General features: G+C 43.5%; 1 protein-coding gene across 1 annotated transcript in view; it reads right to left on the reverse strand.

The window, feature by feature from the left end:
• KIAA1324L (KIAA1324 like) overlaps positions 1-22,808 on the reverse strand; it is a 49,342-nt gene that overhangs the window by 13,737 nt on the left and 12,797 nt on the right. The window contains exons 2-15 of the mRNA XM_018068117.2: positions 19,771-19,966; positions 18,926-19,073; positions 16,437-16,523; positions 13,978-14,083; positions 13,187-13,339; positions 11,820-11,908; positions 8,518-8,698; positions 7,630-7,758; positions 6,583-6,673; positions 4,878-4,980; positions 3,471-3,608; positions 2,925-3,188; positions 1,850-2,023; positions 157-346 (exon numbers count right to left, since the gene is read on the reverse strand). Coding sequence (XP_017923606.1) covers positions 157-346; positions 1,850-2,023; positions 2,925-3,188; positions 3,471-3,608; positions 4,878-4,980; positions 6,583-6,673; positions 7,630-7,758; positions 8,518-8,698; positions 11,820-11,908; positions 13,187-13,339; positions 13,978-14,083; positions 16,437-16,523; positions 18,926-19,073; positions 19,771-19,934 — 2,017 coding nt within the window. The 5' untranslated portion in view covers positions 19,935-19,966. The remainder of the gene's footprint in view (positions 1-156; positions 347-1,849; positions 2,024-2,924; positions 3,189-3,470; positions 3,609-4,877; positions 4,981-6,582; positions 6,674-7,629; positions 7,759-8,517; positions 8,699-11,819; positions 11,909-13,186; positions 13,340-13,977; positions 14,084-16,436; positions 16,524-18,925; positions 19,074-19,770; positions 19,967-22,808) is intronic.

Raw genomic sequence — 22,808 nt, forward strand, 5'->3', positions numbered from 1 at the left:
TTTGTAATTACATTATCCATTATACTGAGTCTTGGGTTGCCCCTTCACTCTTCTCCCAAGGTAATGCAGCTGCTGAGCCCAGAAGGATTTACTCTGCAGCCCTAAATACATAAGAGTACATTCATGATAATAGTAAGCAGAAGACAAACCATATACCTAAGAACCTGTCAGCAAGGCTGTTGGACTGCAGAGCCAGGGCTGTTCGGAAACCTTTGCTGTCTGACGGGATGATGGTGGACTGGCAGACAAAAGCTCCCACAAAATTGGAAAAATCTTCTGATTCTGCAACCATGTCCTTCAGAGTAACGTCTGTAATGTTGTCAGTGCAAATTGCCATCTTCTTCCCCTGTGGACAATCAGAAAAAAAGGGGGAAGCTGGTGATTGTTGATAAGATGTGAAAAAGTTTGGGAAAGGAAAGATTGCAAACTTTCTGATTGCAAACTGGGTGAGATTCATTACTTTACCTTATAACAACTTGATGTCTCTATGTGTCTGTCATAAGAGGGACAAATTGCAGCAATAAACTGTGCCACTGTGAAAGCTCCAATTGAAGCCTTGTGCAGACTCAGAAACACAATGTCACCTCTGGCATGTGTCTTATCAGAAATCCGTGCTGTGGAGCACTCCTCTTAGTTTATCTTGACAGCACAGTGTTTACTTGCAGAGCATAATAAAATGGCTTGCAAAGAAAAACCTTATTTCCTTTCCCTTCAAATAATATAATGTAGAATACCTCTTTATTTGGGATTTAATCCAGACAAAATATTTTCAAAGCGCAAATACATGAAATCCCTAAACAGATATACAGCCTTTAAGGCTGCCTTAATGTCACATGTCAAGACCAGTGCTAGAATCAGAGCAGCAGCAATGAAAGACAAATCACCAGACTCAGTTTTCCTGACAAAATGTCAAGGACTCACCACCTAATCATGGTTGGTAGCACTGTAGTACCATCATATTAATTTGGGAAAATTAAGACCAGATCCACAAGGGAGTCAGCATATCTGCACTTTTGTCAATCTAGTTGTTAGCAGCTCTGATCCAAGTGGTAGTTAAACACACATTTAAGCCTAAAAGTATGCAAAATGATGTAAAGAAATGTGACTATTCATCTGTATCAACTCATGTATATCCTTTGGTACATGGGCAAAAGACTTCAGAACTTTACAGGGCTGAACTAATGTAATGTAATGTAATGTAATGTAAACTACATGTGCTGGTTTTCATGGGACAATGTACAACACTAGTACTGCTCTGAAAGGTCAATTTATGTATGTGACAACAAGCTCTGGTACAGTCCAAGCCCCAGAGAAAGGTCTCTTGACTCTGTTTGACTCATCAACTAAACACATTTTTCCACCACTTTCAAAGGCTGCAGCCAAAGTCAGCACTGGGCACCTTGGTCACTGGCAGACAGCAGGGTGACCAGGGGCTCTGCTGACTACAACATCTCCAGTCAAGCCATGAGGGAAACATATGGAAAGAAGTTGTCAGGTGATAGACTCAGACTCTTCACTTGAGCTCCTTGGTGGCAGCACACAAAGGTGAGGGTTGTGACTCAAGTGACTTGAAGGCACAAGAACTAAGAAACGGCAGGGATGTGACAGGGGTTTTCTTTTGAGCATTGTTTATGGCCTAAAATTTCGTCATCTCTGCTCTGGAAAATCATTTGGCTGCAGAAAAAATCCTCTTGCTCTGCTAAACAACATCCAAAGGGAAGTGTTTGTGCAGTGTTGGTGATAATTCAGATGAAGTGGAGTCCTTGTCCTGCCTCAGTGTGACCCCAGATCATCAACACAGGCAACAAATTGGTTCATCCCCCCAATCCGCAACATCAGCTGAGCTCACCTCATTCCCACACAGACTGATATTAAAGAAGTGGAAGAACTTGGTCCCTCGGGAAGTGAAGCTGGGTCCGCTCATCAATGAGCCCACCTGGCTGAGGTTGCTAAAATTGTAATTCAGGCTCTGGTTATCCTTGACATAGGACACCAGGCAGTCACTGAAGCAAGCAGAGTGGTCCTGTAAGGAAGGAGAGGCATCCATTAAAGAGCAGTTATGGAACAGCAGCAAACCATTCCTCTGGGATTTAAAGCAAGCAGGTGCAGACAGGACTGCTTTCCTTGTTAAGGATGAAGGGCAACTCTGTCCTATTCCTCTAATTCATCTATCTCTTGGGAGAATTCCCATTCCTGTTTCAATCCCATGCAATAACATATCAGGACTATAATGTTCCCCAAGCCTGGTTTTTCTGCTGTTCACTGCATTAGCCAAGAAAATGTAGTTTCTTTCTTTGTTTTGTTCTGTGTGCCTTTAGGATCCCAGTGTTCCAGCTCAAAGCTCTGTAAACAGATCAGAACATGCCCTTGGTTACATTTGTATCTTGCAAAGGAAACACAACAAACAGCCCAAGACACAAGGACTGTATATGAACCCAGCTGAAGTCAGGCAGAATACGAACAAATTGAAGCAGTTTTTCTGGTACCTGTGCAGCTCCTTGCATGTAATAAATGCTTACTAAGGCTTAAAGGCAATTTCATGTAAGAGGCACTTGTTACAGGTTTCTAAAGGCACAGACACATCATCCAGCAGAGAAAGTCCCTGAGTTTAAAACAGCAGGTGTCTGGGACAGTTTTAGGTAGAAGCAACATATATGCTTGCCCTCTTCATACTGTCCACAGCTTCTCGAAACAAACCTTTTTTTGAGCTGATGCTGTCAATTTTATTTTATTACTTCATATTTACAAACAGAAATTAGGCTAGTGACATCTCTGAAAGAGTGGGCTCACTGGTTATATCTAGACTCCACTGCTCACAAGGCACATACCTGCAGGAAAGAGCTAAAACTGGCCCTTGGGCCCTTTGAGCTTATAGCCCAAAACCCCCTGTCTGCCCATCGCTCAGAAACACTCAGTTTCTGTACCTTGGTGCTCCTGCTGCCAGGCCCACAGGGGATGCAGGCCTCCCTGCCATAGACCTGGTGGATGGACAGGAAGGTGTTGGCCGGACACTCCTTGCACTGGCTGGTCTCCTTCTCGATGTAGTGTCCTGGCGGGCAGGGCACGCAGGATGAGCCGGACTGCTCCGAGCCCAGTGCACAGGCCCTGCAGGAAGAGGCCACTCCATCCACTGCGTTGGTCACGGTGATGGAGTAGATCTTGGCCATGTCATTGATGAACTGTCTGCTCTGGAACGAGAGCCAAGGAAACCACCCTGGTGTCGTCGCACCATCGTGTTTGGACACAGATGGACAGACATCTCTATGCATCAGTTCAGGGATCAGCTTATTCATGGCTCTGTCCCTCCTCCTGGATCTTTTATCCACAGCTGCCTCCCCAGGGCTGCTTTATGGTGAGAGCCACTCACTCCTTACAGGAAGCCTGTGAGCTTCAACAGAGGGTGAGAGCTCTAGGGATGAGTGTCCAAGGAAAGCTGTGTTCTAAAGACCCATATGTAAAGAGGTACTTACATCTTGGCCCTCGTTTATTCTCTGAAAGGCCCAGGTGAATGTGAAGGAAGCATTTTTGGAGATGATGTGAGTGTAGGATTGTTTTTCTTTACTTCTTTCCCATGATTCCACCACATTGGTATTTTTTCGATTAACATCCTAAAAAATGGATATATTTAAAAAAAACCCAAGCAAAACAAACAAACAAAAAACCCACACATCCCCACACACACACACACACACAAAAAGCATGGTCATACTACACTGAACACCAGCATTTTATGATATAGAGATTAATGTATAAAGGACTTTACAATCACATTTAACAATTAATAAAGCAGAGTAAACATACTTATTCTGTTTTCCACAACTGGCAAATTTTTAATTGAGAATGGGTGGCTGTTCCAAAAGATGTTGTAGTTCATATAAGAGCTAAGTTCAAAGTCCTATAGTAGTTTATAACCATTATGAGGACGGATTCAGCACAGTGGTTCTTTCAGATTTGAAATTTTGTTTGTATGTAAAACTTGCGGGTACCAGAGCACAGAAAGGGGAAGGTAAAAATTCAGAGGTAAATTGTAGTTTCTGACATCTTGAGATACCCACTTTGATGGTGTCTCTTGTGAAAGAGAACTGAGGCCAATAATGCAGTACCAAGATTTACATAACAAAACTCCATTCAATCTATGTTTATGTTTCTTATTCTCAATCAGCTGCAAATGTTCCAGTGAAAGATGCTTTTCCTTTAAAACAGATTCTTTAAATTGCCACTAAAGACAGACTCAAATTACCACCCAATTTCCACTCAATTCTCTTTAAATTAAGAGCAGATTCCCCTAAACAGCCACTAAACACAAAAAAGGACCAGCTTCCCCTTTCACTGGAAGGGGCAAGGGAGCTGTCACAGATCCAGTTACTTTCCTCAGCTGATGGACTTTCAATAAGCAGACCTTGAAAGTAAGTAAAATGGTACTTTCCTTTCACAAACAAACATCTGCCTGCTACCCTACTGATTCCCCAGATCATTGACAGAATCAAGTCTAAACTTCCAAATTGTCCACTTCCCATCCCTCTATCCCACATCTTGACTTGTGGCTCTGTTACTAGAGGCCAGCTCAACTGCACAAGAGACACTGATAATTTCATCAGTCAGTTTAACAGGGGAAAATTTGGCTCTTTAGTGTCCAACAATTTCTTTCAGAATAAACAGATAACCAGGAATGGTTCACAACTCATAGGGTGGAGGAATTTCTCTAGGTCATTCATTAAATCCTTCCTGCAAGGGCACTGCAGATACTAAACTAATGTCATACTTAATCTTTAGCATAATAAACCTAGTGCAACTAACCACACCTATGTAGAGGTATTAGAGTGACATGTGGAATATAAGGCTCAGTCCTTAGTCATGGAGAAAGAGGTCTCACTTACTGCCATAAAGTACAACACACAATCTGCTGAACAGATGGTCTCAAAAATAAAAGTAATCCGTCCTAGTTCTGCCCCAGTTGCTCCTGTCACTGATGTCGGAGGTCTGTTGAACAGAGAAGGGACAAAACATTTACATGGTGCTCTCCAGACAGGCAGCAGTCAATCCTTCAAATTCCTTTTGGTATGCTGAAACCATCAAAGTCTTGTCACAGAAAATCTGCCCTTGCAGAACAACAGAGACCAGGTTTCACAGTGGCTCTGCACTGGGTGTCAGCTGCAGCAGGGTCATTTTTTGAGTGACTGAATTCTTTATTGTACAGTTCCCTCCTTCTAATAAATACCTAAATTTGACCATATTTGTAGGGAATTTCATTACTAAAATGCATTAAATATTTCAAGTGATTTACACCATTTAAGTTGCATCTACCCTCCGCTGATGGGGGATGCTTTTCAGGAGCTTCACACAAAGCAGAAGTATTCAGGGTGCCCCCCCTGTGAGGCCACATGCCAAATCCTGTGTCCAGTTTTTGGTCCCTCACTACAAGAAGGACATTGAGCTGCTGGAGCATGTCCAGAGAAGGGCAATGGAGCTGGTGAAGGGTATGGAGTACACGTCTTATGAGGGGTGACTGAGGGAGCTGGGGTTGATCAGCCTGGAGAAGAGGAGGTTCAGGGGTGACCTTATCACTCTCTACAGCTTCCTGAAAGAAGGTTGTAGTCAGGTGGGGGGCGGTTTCTTCTCTCAGGTAACAAATGACAGAACCAGAGGAAATGTCCCCAAGTTGTGCCAGGGGAGGTTTAGACTAGATATAAGGGAAAATTTCTTCACTGCAGGGGTGGCCAGGCATTTGAACAGGCTGCTCTGTGGTGGAATCACCATTCCTGGAAGTGTTCAAGAGGCATGTGGATGTGGCACTTGGGGACTTGGTGTAGTGCTGGGTTAACAGTTGGACTCAATGATCTTGGAGGTCTTTTCCAACCCTTATTATGCACCTTTAATTTAATTGCTGCTTGCCCATACTGTAAATTAAAAATCAGGGTTTGCTCAGTGGGTGTAAGAAGTCACCAACTCCCTCAGATGAAATACAGCAAAGGAAGGCTGATGTTCCTCTTGCCATACCTTACCTGTCTCATTATTTTGCACCCAATCTGAGCTAGGAGTCTAATCTCACTCTTTTGACAGAGAGGCACAACCACCTCAAGCAGATATTTCGCTCTGTCCAAGGGTTCAGGAGAGGTGGGATATCCCATTCTCCCGCAGTGCCTTCATCTCCTCACTGACTCTAGGGGAAGCACAGACTGTGCAGGCTTCCTGGAGCCACAGGGCAAAGTAACTTGGATTTCACTAAAACACTGAAAGGGCAGGCTCCAATATCCACCCCAAGGCAGGTTTAGCTGGTTGCTTTGGAACAATTTAAAACCAGAGGGATAGGAGTATCTCTTCTCAGTTTCCAGACAGCCAAACATCTGGTATCTTTGGAATGAAACAAACACTGCTAAAAACTAAGGTCTTACACACTTGTATGCCTCAATGGACTGACTGGGGACTGCTTGGAATAAAATCCAAGTTTTCTCTTGTCTCTCATTCATTACATTATTCCATTTCTGAAAGGAAAACCCAGATGATTCCAGAGGTAGTGTGAAATAGGTGTAAGAGACAGAGATATACAAGAAATACGTGGGAAAAAAAAATCCAATTCCTTACTTAAATCCTGGGATGTGCAGGTTCAAGATAAGATAGTCATTGTCAGAGCCTCCTGCCCCACTCTGGATGTGATCACCAGCCACCTCCCAACCTTCATAGGACAGAAAAAGAACAAAATTTCAATAAATAGATGGTAAAAAAATCTATCTTAGCATAATTTTTTAAGTAATTCTGTACTTCAGTGTATTTTAAAGATACCTGGTATAAACTATAGAGCAATATCATAATGCTTTTCAACGAAAAATGTTAGCAATTGTATGAACTGCCGATTTTACAGGCAATTGTCACCTTTGAAATCAGCGCAGCAATTGAAATTCCCTGACCTGTGCTGTGCAGCTCAGGGGGGATGATCCATCTGATATCTTCCAGCCTTAAAACAGATGAATCAATGAATCCATGTGTTAAATGTTAAGCATATACTTCAGTTCCCTTCTGCTCAGCACACATAATTCAAAGCTTGAGTTACATCAGTCTGACAGGGTGGATCAGACAGAGGAAAATCTGTCAGAGAAGGCTGGAGGTGGGAGAAGTCCCAAATGGGATCATTTTCACCGGTGAGCTGTGACTGCTCTCTGCTGCAATTTTAGCACATGTGCAGAGAGAAAGCTCTGAGTGCTAAATGAACAAAATCACAGACTTAAATTAAGTTTTCCAAAAGAATTACGTATAACCTTGATGGGTGTAGTTATAACAAAACACAAAATAAGTGAGGGAGAAGTCAAATAGTGTTTTTTTCAGCAGGGATATGAATGCACCTGAAGATGCATTAAAATCTATGTGGGATAGGTCCTTGGCTGAGGGGACTTCACACAGGCTGCAACTCCTGCCCTCTTCTGGTGTACGAGGGATTTTTCATTTCTTCTTTGTGATACTGTGACAGTGTGATACTGACTACAGGAAATTTCAAGCCTGGTGCAATTAAAGAGAAGGGGGAAAACTGTGTTGTGAATCATGCAGCAAAGAGCACACTCGTTTTGATGGGTGCTCCATTACAGCAGTGATCCATGCAGGAGAAAGGCACACAGCAACACAGGAAGTCGGGCTCACCGTTCATCCCATCGCATTTCGAGTTGCCAACATTAAAGCAAGATGTCTTCATGTTGCCTGGCAGGATGTTCCACCACTTGTACTCAAACCCAAGGGCTGGTTCAGTCCCAGCAGGGCAGGCTTTGCACTCTGCAGGCCAAGAGGACAGGAAAAGGATGTCACATGGCCAAAGCACATCTCAAAGAGGGTTTTAAAGAACATAGTTACTACTTTTTTACTCTCTGGTGCAAGTAATAAGCAAAGAAAATAATTTATTTCTTTGTAATTAAACAGTCAAAGACTTATCATGACCAGAAGAGTGGAAATGAGACCAGCATTTTATTAATTGTAGATAATAAGTGGATTGTAAGTAATCTGCAGCTCGTCCCCAAAGCTACATTTCCTTTTTAATGGGTTCAGCTGAAGGTTTGATCATGCTGGTAAACAAGAATTCTCACAAAATGCTGTAAGGGACAACTGAGCTAATACATCTCAGAATCAACAAGCCAGAATTAAGACTAGACAATATTGGCAGGGTACAAATATGACAGTGCTTAAAATGAGGTTTTCACAGGAAAGAACTTGGCTTGAGCAGAAGAATGGGTAAGGAGGAACTACTGGCTGTAAAAAATCTGATTCCCCGCTCAGAATCCCTTAAAATAACTCTCAGGATGTTTATATCAGCCAAGAAATGAATACAGAACACAGCAGGTCAACTTAGAGCAGCAATCCCTGATAAGAAAGGACTTCTGAGAGAAAACAGATATCCAGCTCCCTCTCTCCAATGTTATTTAACAAGTATTTTATGCAAAATGAACTCTGGCTTCTGATGATGCGTCATTTAACTAAGTCACATGCAATCAGACAACTGTTTTTGGGGACACACACAATTTTTTTGCAGACTCCTACCCTGCGTCCCATCCGAAAATGTGCCTGGTGGGCAGGGAGTACAAGAAGATGAGGCATTGTTGTAGAAGCCAGGATTGCAGGGTGGACAATCCTGCCTCTCTCCAGAAGGAGGTAGGGTCAATGCATCAAGGAGATCCTCTCTGCAGATCTTGGGTTCAATCCATTTGTACATGATCTGAGTCTGGAATGAGAAGATACTGAGCTCACACTGTGTGCTGTGAAGCTTTAGGACTAGACACACCAATTAAGGTCTCCCTTGTAAATTAAATCAGGGTATTCCCAATGACTGAGGCCAAAACAAGACATTGTACATCCAGGACAATAAAGGGAAGGTTGGATAAAGGAAACAGAAGTAATTGGGTTCACAGGAGATTCCAAGATATCAGACCTTAAGAACAAAACAAAAATGTGAAGCTTAAAATAATTACTACTGTTCATTCCTATTTAATTAGTAAATATCCCCATAGAGACATTTCTGAGGAAAGTCAGATAAATAATTCTAACAGCTGCAAAAACAATCTCTGCATTTTTATTGCAATAACACAAAATATACCTTCTGCATTATAAATTGGGAAGGCATCTGTTAGAGAACACCACAAGTTCTACATTTTTTCTCCATACTGGCCTGTTCTTTGAAAAGTCCTCAGTTTCCTTCCAGCCATTTTTAACCTACTGAGTAAATGCCAAAACCACACAGGAGTTCTCCCAGCCCCTCTCCAGTCCCTCTGCATCACCTAAGGAGCCATTTATGAACACTTACATGAGTCAGTCCATGGTGTTACCATACACAGCAGTATGGCCTGTCTGTCATCAGCTCTCTCTGAGAAGAAGGTTTAGATGAGATGCATCACCTGTGAAGTTGGGTTTCAAATTTCATCTTACTTTGGGTCTATCTCTGAAAGGTTTTTATATCTCAAGATGAAAATTAGTTGAATTCCATAACTGAGGAACCCAGCTGGCAAGAGTGAAATCTGACCACAGCTCCTCCTCTGGGTAATTCCACCCTTTGGTCCCAGCAGTGCAATCAGGGATCCTTGAGGCCAGAAGCTCAGGTAAGCAAGATTTCACCTTATGAATTTGATCCGGATCCCTTGTCATCTCGGGCGTTGAGCTGCTTGCACTCAAGGTTAGCCCTCTGATAACACAGAGCACTTCAAGAAGTATCAATCCTCTTTGAAACTGTTTCAAAAAATAAGCTGGAAGGAGTTTCAGTTCAGACTCAGGCCTTGGCTCCTGAGTGCTGCAATTAAACTGAGGCTTTCACACTTCATCACTGCCTGCACTTTTTTGCAGCCCTGCCTGTGCCAGGTCATGTACCCTGGCTGACCCACATCCTGGCTGGCCCATGGACACAATGTCCCAGCTTAACATTGGTCGTATCTCATCACTATGGACTTGTTCGGCCACCTTGGCTCAATCTGGCCGCTGGCACTGGGTCTGCTTTGCCCACTTTGCTCAGGCACTGAGGGACTGCTCCTGCTGTCAGAGTGGCACCTGTTCCTATGGATCAGCCTCTGCCCTTGGTGCTCCTGAACTTAAAGGATTTTCTGGAGTATTGCTCCAGAAATGCTTCAGCAGCGTCACGGTGCCCAACGCTTAAAACGAGAAGGCTCAGAAGCTGGCAAAGCATGGGTGGTTGCCCAGAGCCCAAACACACTGCACACCACAGGAATCCTACTGTGTCTGAGCAGCGAGAAGAGGGTCAGAGGGTCTCCGCAACCATGGGGTGAGGGTCTCTGACACTGAGGCTGAAACAGTCAGCCTGGGATTTTTAAAGCAGCAGGTAGATGAAAAGTCAAGAGGAGTCAAGTGCCTCAATCTCCTGAGTCCCTTTCTACACATGGAGTAGGACATGAGGGAGACAACAATCTAATCTAATGTCCAATGAAAATCCTGGCTTATTTTAGTAAGCCACGGATCAGTAGGCTGGTTCTTTATGGCCACTGTTCACCCGAAGATGGCCTGCACAATCAGGCCCTCTCATTGAGCTGCATCACACGGAGAGATAGATGGGGAGTACAGCAAACTTGGACCAGTTTTCAGAGCTGCAGAGCACTAAGCAGTGAGAGACACGAAAAAGGTCAACAGTAGGAGCCTATTCAGTGCCAGGGAGACTTGGATCACACAGAGCAGTGATAGGGTAATCTGCAGGAGGTTGCAATTAAAGCAGTACCTGGGGGTGTAGCAGCGAACACCATTGCTAATTTCTCAGGTCATTAGAGGCAGTTAACAGAGCAAGAATAAGTGAGTCAAGACCAGGTTGCAGAGCCTGCCAGCTCTTGGGCTAAACTCACTGATGCTTCCTTATTAAAGCACACAAGATCTCAGCTGAATTTTGGAACTGGCTGATAAGGAGACTCCAAAATACTCCATCCTGCTAGCAAATATTAGGCCAGCAACATGCAGGTGCTAGGGATTTTTACTGCTTGCAATCCCATCCAGGTCTAAGAGAACTGGGAAAGGAAAGAGACAAGCAGGCCTGACCATGTGTTCACACGTCTATGAGCTTCTTATACCAGTAAACAGGAGTTTCTTCTCCAAATTCCACAAAAATTCCCATTTGATTACAAGGACAAGGGGCAGGAGAGCTTCAAATCCAGGCTGCTCTGCCAGCAGGTTCCTCTGTGAGATGAGATACCCAGCGGACCTAAAATCTCTGAGTGAAACAACCTCCTGAGAGTGCAGGTGATATGAGGCATGGCAAGCACATTACCAGCAGTTAAGCTCTGCTACTGCACATGAATACTCACAGGCTGTGTATACAACATTATTTCAACAGATTATGGGCCCTTCTTTGATGTTAAAACTGAGGGACATGACACATATTATACCTATGCAGCCAAACACTCTTCCCTTTGAAATAGGAATGGTCATATCCAATGATCCTGTGCCTAGGCACTGCTGGGACAGGGCAAGTTATCACAAGCCCAAAATATGCCAGGAAAGATTGCTAACAACCATAGAGCCAGGTTTATTCTGGGACAGTACTTCACCAAGTGCTCCAACCAGCATGGAAGTAGCACCAGTGACCCCGTCAGACTCATCACAAGTGCAAGGAGCTTATTGTCTCACAGCAACAGATCCCTTAAGCAGACCCATGACAGGCAGATTCTTACAGAGAGATAAAGGCTGGAGAGAAGGCACCTAAAGGACAAATCCTAAGCCTCAGAGAAATTCAATGCTGAAAACAAAATTGGGAAAGTAACTGGGAAAGGGATTCCTACAAACCCTACCTTGTTTTCAAATCCAGAAGTAGCGGTAAGGTCATTGAGGATAAAAATAGTATCATGCCTTCTACTTACTTTTCCTTCCTTATCACATGGGGTATGGATCTGGAAAAAGTCTTTACTTGTGCATGGAGGACGCTCTATACATGCACTGGATCCCTCATCTAAAAAGAAAAGTTGATCAACAGAATATTAAACTATCAAATAGTCCCTGGAAACAAACATAACAAGCTTAAAATCTGGAGATTAAAGTGAGTCAGCAGAAAAATACAAAACAAGTATGAAAAATCAAGCTCTTAATGGAGTCTGCACGAACATTCCCCTGAACTGAAGTGGCAGAAGAAGGAAAATACCAGCTATGCTTGTGCTGCCACAATGAAATTCATTGATTCAGTATGCCCAGGAAGAATTATTAGGAAGAAGTTCTTTACTATGAGGGTGGTGAGGCACTGGAACAGGCTGCCCAGAGTAGTTGTGTATATCCTACCCCTGGAAACAATCAAAGACAGGTTGAATGGGGCTTGGAGCAACCTGGTCTAGTGGAAGATTCCCTACCCATGGCAGGGAGGTTGGAACTAGATGATCTTTAAGGTCCCTTCCAACCTAAACCATTCTATGAGTCACCCAAACCCTCACCCCAACCCTTCACCTTCAAGCAGTAATTTGTGCAGTTTGCCAACCATGGGAATATGTTCTCACTCAATAAGGAACAAAATTACTCCAACCCGTTAGAAACTTCCTTACAACACTGGTCCAATTCTTCCTTTTCTCAGATATTTTTGCAATATTTCCTTTCCCACTGTGAGTATGGGCACAGGTCCCAATCATTTGCCATAATTGGTGATAGCAGGTTCTATGTTTGGTAACATATTATTCAAGGAAACAAGTACAAGGGAGAAAACTGAAGACATTTTGACTGTGAAGAATAGATTAAGATCATGTTATGTGATGGTCACCAGCTAACCAGAGCTGGGAATGCAGAGGACTTTGGGACTAGGTTTTGCAACTAGATCACCACATCTTCCAAGAACAGCCAAGGTAAGGACAAGCCAGAGAGAGTATTTAGAAAGGACATTCGTCGAAACGTGTGAATTCTGAAGGAGTGATGAAGCAAATTCATGTCATCACCAACCAATAACACAAGTTACCACGAGAGGGCACAGCACAACTGTTAAATCCTTCAGAAGAACGGTTGCCTTCCAGGTCATGAAGATCTCCATCCCTTCATGTTAACATGGATGACCTTATCCAAGTTCGACTGTGGTCCATTATGTATATGTGCCCTCTGCATGTTTTGGGAAGTCCCACGTTCATTTCCCCCTTGCATATCAACTGGAGACTAAATTTCATTGTTGTATACAACCATTCTCACACCTCAAAAATCTGATGACCTCATGTACTCAGACCCTCCTGGTTTTGCTTAACCCACTTTGTTTATGTACCTGCATAATACATTTCTTCTTTACACTTGGTGCACTCTTTAGCTCCTTTCTCAGAATAAGTATTTCGTGGGCACACCTGGCAGCCAGATGCACCTGGTTTGTCACTGAAGGTACCAGGCTTGCATGAAAAGCATTCAGACGTATATGCAACTCCTGTAAACAAATAAAAACACTGAAAGAGAGAGGTACACTCCATAACTGCTGCCTACCTGCTTATGGGTTAGAGCAAGCCAGCTGCATAAAACAGCATAAAACCCACAGACTTTTACCACTTGCTTTAGACACTTTGGCTTTGCTGACTCATAATTTACGTCCTTAATCTTTGTTCCTCAATGTGAGTCTGACCCATCTAGGAACTTCATATGACACTCCGAGTTTGATCACACTTAGAACAGGACCAAAAGAGCAACTCCAGATGAAATAAATAATTTAAATATTAATTTAACTGTCAATGTTGTGATATATATCCATTTATCACTGTTGAGAGGCTTACCAATATCCACGGTCTTTCTATACTACATTAGAGAACCCCTGCTTATTATTTTCTCTCTCTATTTGCTAGGCCAGTCTTCTCCACTAGATGCCATCATTTACCAGACAAATTAATTTTTGAGCCTTTTTCTGACAGCGTGAAGTTTTGTTGTTCTGTTTTTACACTTTAGAGGAGCAGACAGGGAACAAGAGGCTAAAAAAAATTCACTTCAATGCTCTAAGCACACCAGTAGAAATGGCACTTGGCAAACAGTGTGAAGAAAGAGTGAGATAAGACATAAAAGACAAATAACTCTTACCTTCAATCGTGATGTTTTTCACCAGAACTGGTTTTACTACTTTGGAGCCCATGAGAATCCCTGTTGTTCTCCAGTACAATATATTGCTACCTGATTTCAGAGTTACCTGCAATAACACATGTGACAGTTATCAGACATCCCCTCACCAAGGCATTTTTTAATTTCCTACTTCCACTACTCAGATTTCTTGCATCCTAGTAGTGATCCTGGCTTTTCCTAAGCTGCTTAGTGTGTCAAGAGGTAATGGGGAGGGGCTGTACAGACATCTCTGAGAAGAGTCAAAGTGAGCTTTCTAAAAAAGTTTCTCAACACCCAGTTTTATGGAAGAACACCAAGAGCTGTTTCTGACCTTGTTGTAAGCAGAATTTGGAAAAAGCTGTTCCTGCCTTTATCTATCTACCCCTGGCACTCAGGAGCTTTTATCTCTAGCTCTATGTTCAGATATAGTCAACCAGTTTGTTTTTAAAGCCTCGAGATACGCTTTCATAAAGAAACTCAACACGACCCAGAGTTCAAAAATCCAGGCTCACAAGTGAGTTTTGTTTAGAGGCTTTAAAAATCAAGCTCTGCCTGCATGTAACACTACAGCATTGTGATCAGTAAGCCAGACACAAACCAGAGCTGGCCCCAGAAGCAGTCCCAACTCTCCTGCTCGTTTCTGACCCCGAACAGCAGATCAGATGCAGAAAACAACCTGTTTTCCAGCTGCCCTGGCCCACTTGTTTTTGTTGTGTGGTTCAGTAAGTGGCTGCCTGTACTGGCATGGGAAGGGTGGTGGCATCATGGCTGGGATAAGGGGCAGAAGGAAGGCAGGAGCACTTCTTTCAGCAGCAGTGTTGATGATTTCTGCCTTCAACTCACTTGTGTAACTACAGTGTCGCTCTCATCAATAAAAACAGCAGGTTTACCAAGCCCCTACCTGTCCGGCAAAGCTGTACCACAACTACTAGGCCAGTACAAGATGCCTATTGCCAACACAGTGATATTGGCCTGAAGGTGCTAATTTTCACACAGGAACAGGGATAAACTCTACCAGCATAAGAGTCCAGGATAATGTCATATACAGCAGTGCTGTACAGGTCTGGCATGACGATTTTTGTTCATCCAGGATGAAGAGTTCAGAACTTCAGCAAAGTGGAAATACAGCCTGTTTTATCTCCCACACCCAAGCAGTTACTACCCAGGGGGGCACAGGAGATCTGGGTTACCACAGGTAACAGCAGAACTGGGACCATATTGAACCAAACATCCTGTTGTGTGGGGTAGAGGCATCCAGCATCAGCTCTGGTATAGCAGGACTTGCATGCTGAGAGCAGAGGCTGCAGCAACCACAAGACTGGGCTCAGAGAAGCTACCGTGACAGGATTTTCAGCCCAGAAAAAACCCTTCAGGAGCGCCAGAATCATCATCTCACCTAGCTCACGTGTCTACATTTCAGCCAGGCATCTCAACAATCTTCATAGCCAGTGAAGACACCTGCATACCTCAGATGATGAGCTCAGATGGCACCATCTCCCATGCAGACTCTGTCTACACCCTTCAGCTCACCCAAGTCCATGTCCTGGATTTGGATCTATGGCTTAACTCATGCCCCTCACCCCTTCTCACCCAGATCTCCAGACTCCCGATGTAACCTTGCATCTGAGCGAAGAGGCACTGCCAACCAGAGCTGGCTCAGGAATACGTTTTCTCCTCCAGGAGGATAAGCAGACCATGGAAAATGGAAAGTATGCTGCTGCCTATGCCCATAGAAGCCTTTTTCTTCTGGCATAATGTCGCCTATGCTTTACCTTTGCTGATATGGCTCTGGGGACAAGGGTATGGTGGTTCAGTGGAAGCCAGGCCTCAGCTAATGAGCTGGTCTATGCATGGTCTGTCACAAAGCAAACCCAGCCAGCTGGGTCACAGGTCAGCCAAAGGGCTCCTGCTCCTGACATGGACAGTCTCATATCCATGCTGCAGGAGTCACCCTGGTGCTGCCAGCTTGTTTTTCAAACAGATAAGTCCCTAGAGAGCAGAATCTGGGTGCAGTCCAGCTCTTCTGCACACATTTGAGAATAAAATGTCTGTCCTGCTTGACTCCACATACACCACATCCACTGCTCTGCTGAGACACAGGGAATAATCTAGTGTTCTCATGAGCAAACAACTGTTGTAGAAGATTTCAATTACAGCCGTGCAAAGTGATTGTGGCGTGCAGATTTGCATAAATCTATTTAGCCTCATAAAGCACTTGATTCAAAGTCCAGGGAAATCAATACAAAGTCTTGCCTCTATATCATTTGCTTTGGGATCAGCTCCTTGGGGATCTCTGTGACTTTTCCCCTCAGTACTAGGAAAGCTGTGCTTCTTCAAATGCATTCACAGAAGCCGACCCGTGCTTGGTGTCTGCCCAGTGGAAATCACAGACATTTATAAATGGAAAAGAAACTTCTTGAAGCAATTTTTCATACACTTACAGAATGAGAGCCCCATTCTCCATTGTCTGTGAGCTTCACCCACTTGTCTGCTGTGGACTCCATCTCTTTGCACTGGTCATTTTGTATCTGTTAATAAAAGCACAAGATCAGTGACCACAGTCAGGTGCATCTCTCTGTCAGCATAATGACTGCTGGGAATTAAAAGACAGCTTTGTTCCTCTCATCAACATATTTAGGACACCAGTTGCCTTACCTGTGGCAAAATAAACCCCCAACTTTCAAAATCTGCTAAAGTTTAATAGTGCCTCCAATGACCACCTCTGACGTAGATGGCAAAAAAAGCAGCAGGAGGAGATCTCAGACTTATCCTCTCACTGTCTGGCCAGACAAGAATGCTGAGCATCATATCTTGCCTGCTTCCTCCTTCTCCTGAGCCAACCAAGACTTAATTCTCTAAAATCCAGAGGCCATGGACTTCTAAGTCAGAAGGGAAGTGGGATTGGATGGGCCAAAGCTAGAAGAACTACTTTCTCTGCAGCGAATATCTGCTGTGTCTTTGGCCCGCTGCCACCTGACCTAGGGATGAGAGTAACATTATCAAGGGAGAGGCAACATGCCATGGAGAGTCTGTCCTGGCAGAAGTGTGAGGTTGATTGTCCCTCACCCAGGTCCAGGGCAGCTCAGAAGCCTTTCCTTACAGCAGCATTTGGGACACTTCTTGGGACGCATTTGGGATGCATAACCCTGCATCCTACAAAGCATCTGTACACTGAATTCCCACCTAGATCAACAGCACTGAGGAAAAGAGGTGAGAAGAAGCACCTATGTAGAAGGTAGATCCCTAATTATTTTGTGGAACATGAGCTACAGCATCCTTGTGTCATGGTTTCCATCTGCAAAAAGGAGGTAAGAATATATATAGTCTCTTTTCACTAGGTGTAAAGGGCTTCAATACGTAAGAAGAGCCAGGGAAGGGCAGATCAAACGCTTCACCATTTCCCAGTAACCTGCCACTGAAGAGTCACTGTTGGGAGCTAAAGTGCCATTTTTAAATATATTTAAGCACAAAGACATGCTGGGGAAAAAAATTGACTTACAGGAGTGTTAAATATGGTTTCCCTGAAATACTAAGACTGACTAGGAATTTATGGGTGTTTCTATAAAGGACTGTACCACTCTGCAGACACTGCTTTTTGAACAAGGAATAATAAATTTAGAGGAGGTGAATGAGTGGGATATGGATAAAAGCAATAATCAAAAAGCCATTTTCAAAGCCAGCCCTCAGAGAAACAATACATCTGCTCCATTGCAGGAGCAGATCTGTCAGTCAGTCAAGCAACTGGAGCTGGGATTCATAATCCTGGCACATTCATGTGACAACAGAGAGTACATTTGCAGCTTTCTCCCTATGAAAGAGGCAGAATAGTCTAATATAAAACTGAAATGGCTAACAGCCTTGCCTGCACTATCTGTTATCAAAGTGCAATAGCAATCTATCACACGTAATTTTGTCCTCCTTTCCCAGCTCTACTAAGAGTAAGGATACTTTGCACTTTTCTCCAGACTTCAAGAAATATTAACCAAAATCAGCTAAGACTTCTCACTCCTATGGGGTACCATGAGCTGTGTTTTTCAGATAAAAAGAGTTTGTCAGACAGATACAGAGGCAGTAACAGAGGAGACTGAAAATTTCCAGTCATCTCCCTCTCTGAGTTGTCCTCCCGTTACATTTTTTTCTCTCCCAAATGGCAGGTACAACATGACAAGGACAGCAATACAGGTGTCAGTGTAACCTTCCAAAGCACCTCAATAATGTGGGACATATACACCACACTGCAGATACTGGCACTGGGAACCCTCTGGCTCCCTGGACCACAACCAGTCCATCCATGTGGGCAGACCAGTATTGCCTTCCCCATTCTGGTTGCTGCTGATCAGACTGTTTTAGCAATCTGGGTACAGCATGGTGCAAGCCCAGTCAGGCTGCTCCCAGTTCAGAGCTGATGATCCCCAGCCCCTTCATTTCACAGTGCAGATGCATCCTCAAAGCCTAATTTCTACTGAAATTCATGTGAATTTCTCCTGGTTTTCTTTTCGTCGTAATTACTAGGACACGAATTCACCTAAAATCAGAATTAAGGTTTCCACATACTACTACCTCGGAAGAAGTCTTTTTAAACATTAAATCCCTTTTTAACATCTCAAGTCAAACACCCCCAAACGTGAAGCATCTCTCACCAATAACTGTCTTGCAAAAGGCTGGACTAACTGGGGCAGTCATGACCCCTAATGGAAAAATCTCAGCGCATGGCAGGATAAGGTCAGTTCTGCCTGAGTTTTGAAGATGAGATAAATACCACAAGACACCATAAGTGACAGAAAGAGAAGAAGATTTTTTTATCTTGTTCAGCAATAACAAGCTGTGGGCATACGGGGAATGTAAAGGGGGGTAAATCTGCTTCTAATGGTCTTTATCTGGGTTGAATTCTTACAATATAAGGTTGGATTCACCATGTAAAAGGCCTTACAAAAAATTCAAAGAAGATGTTGTTGTCAATGTACTGGTATTCGAAGAAGACAGAACCGGATTTCTTCAGGTGCACAGCGTAGATGAGGGAAACTGTACAATCATCCCTGTTTGACTCGATGTAATTCCCTCGAGGCGTCCATGAAGAGCTGATGAACATAAACAAAACAAGCCTCAACTGAGATCACAGATACTGAGGAAACTATTCTTACACTACCATACAAAAACACATTACATAATAAAGAATTCAGAATGCCACAACAGATAACTACAGTGAATTTATTAATTCATTACTGGATTACCATTTATTTTTAAACTCTAATAGATATAATAGATATAATAATTGTATTTTATATCTGGTTTTATGTTTATATGTTACATGAATAATATAAAACATGATACTTTTCATTAAAACTGTGCGTGTGAAAGAATATGGTACGAAAAATTGAGGACCCGGCCTACATAAGAAAGGTTTATTATCCACAAGTTCAATACAGTTTCAGTTATACTCAGAAACAGCCTTCTGCAACCACTGTGGGTCTCTAAATAGGCTGTAAAAGGACCTTTTAGCCACATTTACTATGCCATGACCCTGGAGCTTTACAGCTACAAATAAGAGCAGCTCCAGGCTGGTCTTAGACTCGCTAGCTGCTGATGAGCCCAAGGAGACCATGTCGACAGCAAAGAGATGGCTACAAAGTTCACCTCCCAGCCACTCTTGTTTGCCATTAGTAGGGCTGGTTACCCTCTGGGGAGCTTAGATGAGTCATTAAGCAGCTTTGTGCTGCTGAGCTGTCTCAGGTTTACCCGTGGCTGCGTAACCCAGATGCAAACAGAACTTCTTACTTGTTGCAGCTGTCGGCTTTATTCTCAGATGAGCCAACTGCCGTGTCCATGAAAGTCGCCACGTTGGAGAATCCTGCTGGCAACTCGTCCCACTCATCAAATTTGATCCCACTGCCCAGTGAGTAGGTCCCCTCCGCACACTTGCTGCACACCTGGTTCTTCATCTCGAGGTACTCACCAGAGGCACAGGAGAAAGCTGGGGAGACAATCATTTACAACACATGAGTGGATACATTAATCCTTATTAATTTCCATTATTTTTCTGCCGCTTGCTTAATTAAGATTGAACTGCCACTAAAGGGAACCAACAGAATGCGCCAGTCCCAGGAACACAACAGCTGAACTAGCAACTATCAGCTGCAAAATTGAGATGTTCACCAGTTTTCTGGTGAGATGTTCACATGTTTTTCACTGATGTGGCAGTACTGAAACCAAATCCCAAATGATGGCTCCTGATTTGCAGCTTGTCTCTATTGGCAAAATAAGATTTTAGAAACAAAATCTCTGTTGACAGACTGTGTCCAAAAGCACTTTGCAAAAATGAGGACTTATAACACAGTTCTCCTCACCCTTGATCACCCAACTGTTACACCTTGAGCTTAATTAAAATCACTGGTACCTGAAAGCCAGAACAGACTTGTCTCACCCACTTGTATGGCAGCTAAGAGGGGTGTACAGCAGTACACTGATGGTAATACAACACTACAAACCTTCACTGAGAGTAACAAGGGTCTCTCCATGTTTGTCATCACATGAACTGTCTACAAAGCCTTGAACATCTTGCCTGATAGACCAGGTGGTCTTGGAAAAGATCACCCATGGGTCTTTGTCTAGTAGATGAGGATCTTTGACTGGGGGGACATTAACATGCTGAGAAAATAACCACTGGCTGTCAGCACAGCAAAGACAGTTTTCAAAACCTGTGTAATTAGAGGAAGTATAATTAAGAGGTATATTCACAAAGTGTCTTTTTTACTGATGTCTCTAAAATTATTTCCTCCAAATGACTGTATGCCCTTTAGCCCCCTGATTACCCCTCTGCCTGCCAAGAGAAGATTATTCTCATTATGTAGAAGAAACCTGGACAGCAGCTGAAGTCCTGTATGCCCACAGAGTTCCCTGCCTGTGCCAGGAATCATAACTCCTACCTGGACACTCATTTCACTGGCAGGCCACCCCACTTGTCCCCAGCAAGTCCTCTTTGAGACTCAACATCCTGAATGGAAAACAAATGAGCACTTTCTGCAGCACATAGTACTTCCTACATTGCTTGCAGATTTTTAAACTTAACTATGCCAGTCTAGCCAAAATAGAATTCAGAGCAACACACACAACTCACATCCCAAGAAACAGTGGGGTTTTCTACTGTTTCACACATGCCACGTTGCACAGTGAGAGGTATTTCATACACTCTCTTTGACAGACATAAACTCATTAGCCTGAGAAACTGCAGGATGAGACCACACTGCCAGCCAAAGTGGTGAAACTGGCCCAAAATAACCCACGCCTGCTGCAGTCCCAGCAAATGTGGTTCCACAGATGTGCTGATGTTTATGTGCAGAAAAACTTGTTTGATTGTAAGTACTTTGATAAACTCATGGCTGAATAACACCATTTTCCGTCTGAATCCAACTAACAGTTCAAGCTCCCATTTCTGTTCCAGGTCCTGCAGCATTTCCTTGTGTAATTGCCCTTGACGAGTGGCACTGGAAAGCAGATAAAAGGTCCATTTAATGGAAAGATCTGCCAAAGGATAATTTTTCCCTGTTGGTCATACCAGCATACTCTAAACTTGAACCAGTGGACTTCAAACCAACAGCTTTCTAAGCCTGTTGCTCACTGATGAGTGGACCAAGAGGGAAAGTGGACCAAGAAAGAACCCAGGCAGAGACAGATGTTGGGGTGAGGATACACAAGGAAATACTGCTGCAATGGATTTTGTGAAAGACTGACAGACCAAAAATCCACCCTCACTGAGGAGAAGTGGTTTTCTGTAGGCAGTGGCACACCACACAGCAGTACAGCTAACATCCCATCTGAGTAACTCTGGGACCTCAATTCAAGCCATAGAATGTATCTGCAGCTGGAGTCAGAAACAGCTTTCTCCGGAGACTCCAAGAAAACCAGTGAGCACTTCCCACATGTCTGAACTGAGACCACACTTTGCACAGCTTTTCACCTTAAATGTGTAAAGGTGCCCTGTCTCACTTCTTTTGCATTTTTAATAAACCTTGCTTTATTTTTTCCTTTTGAAGGGTGCAGAGAGAAGCCATCGGGAGGGAAGTAGAAAAGTGAGCTCTCTCATGACATATTTGAATTCTTTAACAGTTTCAATATTTTTTTTTTAAAGAAAGCTAAATAGCAAAAATTGAAAGCACTGCTTAACCATTCCAGAGTTGTGAACTTCAACTAAGGAGTCAAGAATCATGAGCAATTCACTGCCATAATGAAGATGCAGAAAGTAGCAGAGCCTCCTCTTCCATTGCAGTGAGGTTGAGCAGAGATTATTACTTTAACTGAACTAATATATTTTAACCCTTTTCAGACTGATCATTTGAGTGAAATAAAAGGGTATAAGAGATCAGACTGACTGCCACACAGGACACGGTCTCTATCTCTCACCTTCCAGGAAAGAGATGAGCCTTTTTCTTATTCAAGTGGGAAATTACCTTCTTTCTCTCTTCTAAGAATTGTATTTCAAAGGCAGCAGCATTTCCCATCAAAACACATCCAACTGCAAGCAAACTGGCTCTGAGCATCCCAGCTGCTTGCCAGGTTCAATTTGGGGCTGAACGTGGCTAATGGCAACACAAAACACTTTCGACATTGGAACAGATGCAACATTTGGTCTCATTCCAGGCGGTCGGGAGCAGCTGGAGGGGGATGGGGAGGAAATACAGCGCGTGATGAGCATGGAGATGGTCTCACAGTGCCACACAACTTGGTCTTCTAGCAAGGAGACAAAAAGCCAGGGCAAACCGTCTTTAATCTAAGCAGTATCAGTTCAGGCGTTTGTCCCAGCTGGAGACAGGCAGGCT

Source organism: Manacus vitellinus, unplaced genomic scaffold, assembly GCF_001715985.3.
Source record: "Manacus vitellinus isolate BGI_N305 unplaced genomic scaffold, ASM171598v3 scaffold_13_pilon, whole genome shotgun sequence".
NCBI classification, from domain to species: Eukaryota; Metazoa; Chordata; class Aves; order Passeriformes; family Pipridae; genus Manacus; species Manacus vitellinus.